The sequence below is a fragment of the Gavialis gangeticus genome, unplaced genomic scaffold (genome assembly GCF_001723915.1).
Source record: "Gavialis gangeticus isolate Ggan-Ray unplaced genomic scaffold, GavGan_comp1, whole genome shotgun sequence".
Taxonomy (NCBI): Eukaryota; Metazoa; Chordata; order Crocodylia; family Gavialidae; genus Gavialis; species Gavialis gangeticus.
The window spans coordinates 263,231,171-263,241,562 of record NW_017729032.1 but is presented as its reverse complement, the minus strand read 5'-3'; the positions used below and the strand labels follow the sequence as shown (position 1 = coordinate 263,241,562).

The window sequence follows — 10,392 nt, the reverse complement described above, 5'->3', positions numbered from 1 at the left end:
GTAAACTAATGCAATGTCCTCTCCCACCCCCATACCTTTTCCCTCCCCCTACCCCCAAACACTTATCAGCTGGAGGCAGCTGGGACTGAGCAGGCTTGTTTAGCCTATGGCCGAATCTCTGAATTGGCCAAATCTTTTCCGAATCAATTCGGAACTTTTACTTGGTCTCCTGATTCAAATTGAATTTGGAGATTCAGTCCCCGAAATCGGGCCGAATCTCCTCCTTATCAAATCAGCCACCAAAGCTTCACACAACCCTAGTCTTCACTGGTTAATTTAGAGCTTTGAATCTATATTGCCATAGTTTATAACGTTCCTTCACTCACCTGTAAGGATCTGTGACAGAATGGGATTTCACGTGTGAATACCAGTCTTTCTTCCAACTGTAACATTTCCCACAGAACTGGCACTGGAAAGGCTTCACATCGAGGTGTTTGTTCATGTGTTGCCGAAGATCCCGAGCTTCATAGAAACTTTTATCACACCTGGAACAGTAAAGGTTTCACCCTTTCTCACTGAACCAAGATGAAGATAGCCATAGAGGGAAGACCACAATTTCAATGGCACAAACCAATGTCAAGTTGCCTATAGTAGTTTGCTCTGGAAATCTGAAAGTAGTGGCAGACTTCAAGGATACAAAATGTACAGTATTAAGCACACTATTTACCTACCAGCCTATGTCTTTGATTGATATTATTACATTAATGTAACCCCCCACTTGTAGAACAAGAGATGAAAAGGAACAGCTAATTTGAAAACTTAGAGGCTTCACACATTTTTTACTTTTATGCTTTAGAAAGTTATTTTCCCCTCAATTGTTATAACTGGGCGGGGGGAGAAGAAAAAAGTTTGTTTAAACCCATATTCAGCAACAAAATAATAGTTATGGCTAGTAGCACATCACAAGTTAGAGTACTTAAAGCTTTTGCTCTATATGCTAGAAAAACTCAAACAGATTCAGTCGGTGGAGCCATAAAGGATTAAATACCAAGTCAGAGGTAAAACTACGAGTTACACTGTTCAACAATATTTCCTATCAATATAGCCACTGGACTATCAAGAACGCTGAGAAAAGCAAGTCAGAGGGACAAGGAACACTTACTCTTTAGGTCTCCATTTCTCAAAGAGCAAGTGCCCTTGCCCTAGGACAACTTCCTCCATGCTCCACAACAGCATGTCTACAGGAGGCAAAGGTTCACTAACTCCTTGTTAGCTAGGGTGACCATACATCCCAGTTTGGCCGGAATAGTCCTGGATTCCATAGGCTGGTTGGTCAGAAGTCCTGGGCCAAAGTCCAGCGGGCATCCTATCTTTAGACAACTATAAAAGGTTTGTTTTAACCAAGAAGTTACTTCTTCCTTTGCAGACCTAGGAGTTTTGCTTTTCAGAAAGCTCTGCCTACCAGCCTACCTATCTGCTTGGTATAATATTCCAGGGCTTTGTCAGGTCATAGCAACCTGTAGGCAAAGATGCCCCAAAACCAGAACGTCTAAATCTGCTAGGAACAAAATGCCTCTCAGTTTGACAAGCCTCCCAAGAGAAGTAGGTTTGGCCAGAATTCAGAATTTCCTGTTCTGTGGCAAACGTTGAAAAACTCAAGTTGTTTCATATGAGAACAAAAACCTCAACATGCCTGGCAGGATAGCTGAAACTCTAGACAAGAAATGAAACATTTTAACTTTTCAAAACAAAAAAATTGACAGGGTTCCTTAAACTCCCTATATATGCAACAGCGCAACCTTCAATTCACACTACCGTGCAGATGGGAGGCTGACATTCTCTGGTTTTCTGGGCTCCTTGCTCCTCAGCACAGAGCTGTTCCAGGCTAGATTTGAGATTTACAAGCTGGTGGTTCTATGTTTGCCCACTAGGATATTGGAAGATTTATCAAATTGCATTTTTGTTGGAAGATTTCCAGCCAGCTAGACTACAGAAGAAACAAAGCTTATTGAGGTTTAACCAATTAAGAAAAAAAAACCCTGACACAGGGCTAACTGAAGATCTCCATGAGGAGCTAAACCAGGGAGACAATTAACAACCAGAGTCTGTAATAAAATGTTGATGTCTGCCAGCTTTAGCTAGTGAAGATCAATGACAGTGTGAATTAGGTCCTTTTTGTCTTAATTCTGGAGGACTTTGACTGGAGACATGCTGATACCACAACTAACTCAGTGCACTATATTCAGTGATGCAACTGAATGTAAACTGGCTTCAATTATTCCTCCTTCAAAATATATATTCTTCCTTCCAGAGAATTAAAGCAATTCTACCTCTTCCCCGCCCCCCCAACTGGATTTTATTTGCTCTGGGTTTTCAGTTTCTGGCAGTCAGAAACTATTAAGAAGCTTCTACCCTTTGCCACAAAGGTAGAGAGAAGTATTTTGTACAGTTACAAAAACATTATATATGCTTATAAAGATAGCAATGCCCAAGACAGGTTTCAAAGCATTTAAAAAACATATATTCATTCTCAGTAGCAGAATGTTTTGTATGTAGTTAGTAAACAATGTTACAAGCCTATTCAATAAAGGAAGAGGGGAAGATATTTAAAGGCACAAATGGCTGGCTAACCCCTATTTGCGCTTTTGAAAAATATTTAAGTCTTTTATGATGTGCTTGATTGGGCAGAAGTTCAATGTTTTTTGATAACACAAAAGCTCCCATTCTATATTTATAAAATACTTCTGAGACTAAACTTGGCCTTATTAAGATATTTTCATTGTGATCAAGATTAAGTTGGATCAATGCTACTGGCAGTGGGTCTCAGTTCTAATAATAAGAACAAGCACCTGCATCTGCACAACTGACCAGTTGTTCAGCATAGTGTTCTGTGCACTCTGGAAGTTTACTATCCTGAACTGTTACTGTATGTAACAAGGAATGCACCCATGTAAACAGAGATTAGTGAATACTGTAAAATAGGGCGTAGAGCAGAATAGAGACCGTTCACCTCTGCAGAGCTTGTGTCCCTGCTATCTCTATTACACATTTTAAAATAGACTGTGAAACTATTACTTAGAGAAGCATGTAAAAAAACAACCACTCAACAAACCAGACTACTCAATATTCAAATCTGACTTGAAAAGCACAAATAAGATAATTAAGATCAAGACCATCTTCACTACCAAATAAGCTGGACAAAAATTAATTTTCCCTTCTAGAACTTTATACACTTTATTCTGGAGAACTAAGCAGTTCTACATGACCAAGTATGGCATAATTAAACTATCTTCAGTAATCCCAGGAATTTAATGATTATTTTATACTTACTGGGTACACTGATATCCACGAACTTCAGGCTTTGGCTGGTGTTTCTTGATATGCTTACTGAGTCCAGAGGCTCTATGAAAAGAGTTCCCACAGATGGAGCAAAGATACTTAGATTCTCCTGGTAAACCAAAAGAACATATTACAAGGCCATGTCTCCTACAGGGATTCCATCTCCCTGCAGTACTTTAGAGGGAATATACCCTTTTCACAAAATTTATCTGAACTACTCAGAGCATTAGCTCTGCAGCAAGAGGGAGATATATAATATATGACTGGAATTTTAAAGTGTATTCTTTATAAGATCTTATATAAATGTAGTTGTGTGCAAGATAAAAGCTAAAAAAGCAACTCTAAAATTTTAGCGGAATGAAGGTTTGTTTGTTTTTTTTAAAAAAAACAACAACCCTCAACAGGTCCCAAATTTTACGAATAACCTTCCCCTCCCATACAGACACTTGAACAAGCATCTACTCCATAGCTCAACAAATACAGAATGCAAAATTTAACTTAACAGCTTTTTCACATCATATGCATACATTTAAGAAGAAAAATCTCTTGATGCACACATGTCAACCTTATACATTACAAACAGCAAATGCTTAATTTCTTAGCATTTATACAATGCTTTATTACAGCAAATCTTAGAAAAAGATTAAATGTAGGAAGGCACTTGCAACTGAAGATATGCAACAACTTGATTAATTTCCCTCAGAAACAAACAGTAAGTCTAAGAGATTTCAGCTGCTGTCAACCCATTCCCTGAAAGGTACCATTTCTCAAATGCAAACCCTATAGGTATAAATATACAGAGTGAGCTAATGAGGAAACCCTGCATACAAGCAATAAATTCTTCAAAGCAAGAAATTGTTCTAGGTTCTTTACAGAATATAGAATAAAACATTTTGGACATCAGAAAAATACGGCTATTTTTATTGCAATTTTCTTAGAGCCCAGAAGAACAATTTAAAATGAATGTATATATACAGCATATGGAAAGGAAGATTTTATTTTTAACTTGTAGCCTCCTTAATAGTTAGGACAGCTGTACATTAACTGCTGTATTTCCAAAAGCAAAAACTGAAATCCATCAACATTTACAATGTGCCAGAGTTGCTCCAAGATAAACAGAGGAGAAACCATTTACCTGTATGAATGCTCATATGTTCCTGAAGACTCCGTTTTGTGACAAAAGACTTTTCACACAAGTCACATTTAAATTGCTTCTGTGCTTCATGAAGAGCTAAGTGCATTTTTAATCCATGCTTGTAAGTAAATGTTTTTCCACAAACCTAAGGAGAAAAGCCCCACCAAGGTAAAGCACATATACACCAGTTTAAAAGAAATTTTAAAGCCATTGCAACAAAGACAGTATTGCAAAGACAGCATTGCATTTTATCGTAACTCTCAGTCCATAAATGTTCACTTCTCTTCAACTACAAGAGAAAAATCAGCATCTTTTCTTGGGAAATCTAGACAATCACACTTATGGTTTCTTGTTGGAGGACAATTGTGATGTGTTTCTTGCAGAAAACCAGCCACATGCCCCTGTGAGTAAAAGGTCATTTTTCCCTGAAAAAATATGGAACACTTCAGTGACTTGTCATCTCAGCAACCACAACTGTGCTATGCCACATCCTAGTAGTAAGATGTTTCTTCTAGAAAAGCCAGGCAGGGTAAGTTGGCACATCCATATGAGATGTACTAACCCCTCCCCACCCCTGTGCTTCTTCCTTGATCGGGGTCCCCATGCCCACCACTTACCTGAGCTTCCTGCCGGGCAGCCACATGCTCCCAACCCAGAAACCAAGGCTAGGGCTTCTGGCTGGTGGGGGCGGGGCCACGCAGGCCCTGCTGTTGTGGGAGCCCGCTGGGCTTCCCCTGGGTCATTTTTGACAGGAACCAAGGGCAGAGAAATATTAATTTTCTACATTTCTTTACGGGTCCCATGGACTGGGCAGAATGGCCTGCAAGCCGTATTTTGCCCACCCCTGCATTAAGTGATTCTCTTCTATTTTGAGTCAACCCAGAACTAAGTTGCTGGAATGGAATAGCACTGTGCTTGTGGAAGTAACACCTTTTGGACAAGGCAAAAAAAAAACCCAAAAAGCAAAACAGACTTCCTGACCTCTTGTAATTGTAAATCCCAAAACACTTTCCTAGAAGCAGAAAATTCCAGGCAAATTCCAAAACTCCAGTAAAACTCCCCCACCACAAATCTCAGATTACATTTAAATCAAAACTCTTAAAATGTACGTTACTTTCATGCAGCCATTTCTAAAACAACAGAATAACCTAGCCTTTAATATGTAGGGAATCTACAAATACAGCGAGAAATCATTACATATTTTAAAGAGATCAGGAAAAGATTAATTTTTGCTACCTTGCATCCATGTGGCTTTACACCTGTATGCTTGAGCATATGTATTCTGAGAGAATAAAGCTTAGGTAGAGATCTTCCACATATATCACATATAAACTCCCGCTTGGTTCTCCCTTTCACTTCTGACATTCCCATCTCTTCTATGCTGGCAGTTGCAGTCCTCACTTCATTTTTTCGGGTATGCCGAACAAGGTGAGCTCGTAGAGAAGCACCGTATTGAAATTCTTTTTTACACAGCTAGGAAAGAAATTTTGGAACTGTAATGTGCCCCTATTTCTTTAAACATATATGTATCACATATATTACACATGTACGCATCAACCATTTAAAATGGTACGTGGAAGGATTTCTTTTAAAAGATTCAGATTGTTAACAGTCACAACATTAGAGTAACATTGGTAGCTGGTTTTTAAATGCAAATACACTGCACCTCATCTTATTTTTCAGAATTTTTTCTCCATTAGTTTTGAAATGTAAATAGTTGCAACTACTGGAAAAGCAGCTCTGTACTGGTTAGTTCCCACACATTTTCCAGACAAAGATAGAGCAAATGCTACAACACAGTGAATAATTATCAACTGAAAAGAAATGTAAAACTATTTAAAAGCCACAAAAGCTTACCGGGCACTTGTAATCTTTAGTTCTCTCATGTTTCAGTGTGTGCATTATGAGTGCATAACGCCGCTGAAAAACCATTCCACATTCAGTGCATTTGTGCTGAGCTTCCACCTCACTGTTCTCTGTGGAATCTCTCTTGGGTTGCTTCATTTTCTTTCCTCTTTGCACTAACTTCATGGCAGCCTAGATTGGGGGGGAAAGAAAAATACATCCTTGAATAATAATTGTTTATATTATATCACATATTTTATTTTAAGTAACAACCTTCAGTACGGTATTTTCAGTCAGTTATTATAATTTCAGTGAAGTTAACAGAAACTGTTTAAAAAGAAAACTGAAGCCATCATAATACAGAAGAGCAGGAGTTGGGAAAAGGGTGACTTTGCTTGTTTAATCACAAACTGGTTTTCACCTTAGATGCTGACCATTCAATTTAGATGCTCTTAAATTTTCAATGCATAAGCTTGCTTTGAATAACTGATTTTAAAAACAACAGGTTGCAGAGCTTCAGCAAGTTCTTCATATGATCATGGTGTCTATTTCAGACAGAGAATTATTATTTTCTTCATTCAAAGTTCTTCTCAGGATTCTCTTCACTTTGAAAATAATGTTAAGGTTTATTTTACAAATCTTAATGTTATTCTGAAACTCTCAAACCACACTGTAAGCAATTGGTAAAAGTGTACTGGTTTAGCTGATTTACTCTTTTTTATTCTCAGTCTCCCAGCAGTGGTACAAAGCATCTCTTAGATCAAGGATCACAAGTAAAATTAGACAGGAGACTGTCCTAAAATGGATTGTGCTCTACTCCCTCTTCCTCCACCTCTCAGTAGTGTGAATCCACACCCCTACGTAAGTTTAGGTATGTTTCATGGCTATGAACATCTGTTCTCACATTGAATCATAGAAAATTAGGGTTGAATGGGACCACAGATCTAATACAACACCATGCTCAAAGCAGGACCATCCCCACCTATATCAATCCAGCCAAGACTTTGTCTAGCTGGGTATTAAAAACCTCTGGGGAAGACGATTCCACAGCCTCTCTAGGTAACCTGTTCCAGTGCTTCATTACCCTTCTAGTAAGAAAGTTTTTCCCAATATCCAACTTAAACCTTCCTTGCCTTAATTTGAGACCATTGTTCCTTGTTCTGTCATCTGCCATCACTGAGAACAGTCTAGCTCCATCATCTTTGAAACCACCCTTCAGGTAATTGAAGGCTACTATTAAAATTCCCCCTCCCCCCGTCTTCTCTCCTCCTAATTAAGTAAAACCAATTCCCTCAGTCCATCCTCAGAAGTCATGTGCCCCATCCCCATAACCATTTTCATTGCCTTCTCCTGGACTCTCTCCAGCCTGTCCACAACCTTTCTTGAACAAAGTACTCCACATGTGGCCTCATCGGTGCAGAATAGAAGGAAATAATCACTTCCCTCCATCTGCTGGCAATGCTTCTACGAATGCAGATCAGTGTGCCATCAGCCTTCTTCACACCAAGGGCACACTGTTAGTTCATATTCACCTCACAATCCCCTGTAGCTCCCAGGCCCTTTTCAGCAGAGCTGCTGCCCAGCCAGACGCACCCGAGGCTGTAGTGGTACATGGGATTGTTCTGTCCTAAGTGCAGGACTTTGCACTAGTCCTTATTGAACCTCATGAGATTTCTTTTAGTTCAATCCTCCAATTTATTTAGGTCACTCAGAATCCTGGCTCTACCTTTCAATGCATCTACTACTTCCCTTTGCTTGGTGTCATCTGAAAACTTGCCGAGGGTTCACTTTATCCCATCCTCCAGGTCACTGATGAAGATATTGAACAAAACCAGTCCCAGGACCAACCCTGGGGCACTCCACTTGATACCAGGTGCCAGCTAGACATCAAGCCTTCAATTTTAGTCTTGTCTAAAGCAGATGACTTCAATTACTAAACAGCTGCAGACCTGTCCTGCAGGGATAAGGCCACTATCACTTCCCTGAATACACTGATGTATACTAGACAGAAGCATAGAAAAAGGCAATTGACTTTGACTGCTATGACCTGATCAAAACATCTTGTGTCAAAGGCCGTCACTAGACCATGACAAACATAGCTTGGATAGCATAGAGGGAGCAAACTGAAGCTTCTGTGCAACAGTTAATATACCTGGAAATTCAACTTGGATTGCCTGTCTTATGAATTGTTAATCTTCAAAATTACAGCATGTAAGTCAGGCTCTTTTTGTTTAAAGGTATTTCCAGCTTTGGTGAAGATCTTTCCCAAGAAATAATTAGCAACAGATATTAGGGAAAGCTAGAATCAGGTAATCTTTTGAAGGTAAGGTTACTAACATGGGTTTTTAAGTGGCAAATTCTAACCATTAAGATGGCAATTTCCTCTGATGGATATATTTCAAGCTAAATTATTTTCTCCCTATATTTGGGGGGAAAGTAATCCAAAGGGCTTCCAAGAGCAACATTAAGAAAGTAAAATAAAGCTTCCCCACCCCCCTATTTTCTGCCCTTCATGCTTTGTAGCAGATACAGGGGGTATACTTTTTCAGGAATCTCCACCTTGGCCAAATGCAGGTAGTTTTCAGAGGCAGCAAATCATAAAGCCTCTGAAAAATCAGTTAGCTCATGACCATTCAAGCTCGTTACAGTTTGACCAATACTCCATTTATATTGAGCATGCTCATCCCCAGAGATCTCCAGGCCAATTGCAATGGCTGTACTCCTACTCAGAACTCACCACGATTTTTCCATAATTCTTCCTTCTGGCTACTGCAGAAGCACCAGAACAGAGATAAAGGAAACTGATTTGAGAGTTTGAGGGAGGACATCCATACTGGCACTTAGAAGCATGGAGGATGAAAAAATAGCTTGCCAAAAGCGATAAAGAATAGGTGAGGGCAGAAGGAGGCTGAGAGGGAAGGCTGGGAATAGTAAAACCAGAGAACAGGAACAGCCTGGAAGATGAAAGGAGCACAGGGGGCTTAAAAGACTTTGACAGGAAAAAGGATGTCCCTTCCAGAACCCAGAACTGAATCTGGACTCTATGGCAGTGGTTAGCAGCCTTTTGCGGGCATGGGCTCCACACCTCTGAGCAGTCAGCTGCCAGTTTCCCCAATCCCTCGGCAGTGAAGGCAGCTCAGATGCTATGGAGCAACAACCTCTGCAGTGCAAGGGAGTACTGTGGAGGGTACAGGCAGCACAGTACAGCTCCATGACAGTGATATGCTTCATGCACCACAGGTTACCGATCTCTGCTTTATGATGATTAAGTATCTGTGAGGCTGGCTCATGAGGAGGAAACCATCTTAATACCACAAGCACCACTACTAGTTATCCTATTAGCTCAAGGGGTAGAAGCCTGAGCTTTGGAGCTTAACCTGCTTGATGACCCAGAGGGGAATCAATCACATTCCCCAGGATGGAATTTGGTTTTGCCATTTAGTTAAAACAAACACATGCCCCTTCTCCTCACTTCATGATGTAACAAAGCAGATTATATTAAAAGGATGTTTAAAAACTGAAAAATAAATGTACCCAAGCTAGGAAACTTAATTTTAGTCTGTCTCCCAGCTGCTCGTAAATCTACTGTGGTAGAAGGGGAGGGGAGAGGGAAGGGGTATGGGGGGCAGATCAACACCCCCCATGGTGAGGGAAGTAGAGGACAGGGGCAAGTGCTGCCCAGCTGGGGTGGGGCAGGACATGGGACGGAGCCACAGCTCATCCAGGGGGCGGGCGGGGCTGGGGGGAGCATGCCCCCCAGATCTGCATGGGGCAGGGTGGGCAGGCTGCAGCTGGGACTGTGTCAGGATCTTCTTGGAGGAGGCTGGGCTCAGGGCAGGCAGTGGTGACGCTGGAAGGGGGCTATAGCCACTCCAAATTTCACTGTAGCTCCCTGTAATGCCACTCCCAGCACTGCCACCACCCACCTGGTACAGCCCCAGCTCTTCCTGGCACATGGGTGGAGGCAGGGGAGTTGAACCAGGGCTGTGCAAGGTGGGCGGCTGCAGCGTTGAGAGGGGGAGTGTGGGGGGGGGGGCCTATGGTGAAATTTGGGGGGGCTGCAGCCCCCTCACAGCGCTGCTCCGACCTGCCCCAAGCCCAGCCCCTTCTGAGAAGAGCCTGGCATGGCCCTC

At 41.2% G+C, this 10,392-nt stretch overlaps 1 protein-coding gene across 1 annotated transcript in view; it reads right to left on the bottom strand.

The window, feature by feature from the left end:
• The window catches only part of ZBTB11 (zinc finger and BTB domain containing 11), a gene marked incomplete at its 5' end in the record, with an annotated part of 42,778 nt that overhangs the window by 15,045 nt on the left and 17,341 nt on the right, over nucleotides 1-10,392 (bottom strand). The window contains 5 exons of the mRNA XM_019523920.1: nucleotides 327-485; nucleotides 3,271-3,388; nucleotides 4,415-4,559; nucleotides 5,651-5,887; nucleotides 6,272-6,451. Of these exons, the coding sequence (XP_019379465.1) occupies nucleotides 327-485; nucleotides 3,271-3,388; nucleotides 4,415-4,559; nucleotides 5,651-5,887; nucleotides 6,272-6,451 (839 nt within the window). The remainder of the gene's footprint in view (nucleotides 1-326; nucleotides 486-3,270; nucleotides 3,389-4,414; nucleotides 4,560-5,650; nucleotides 5,888-6,271; nucleotides 6,452-10,392) is intronic.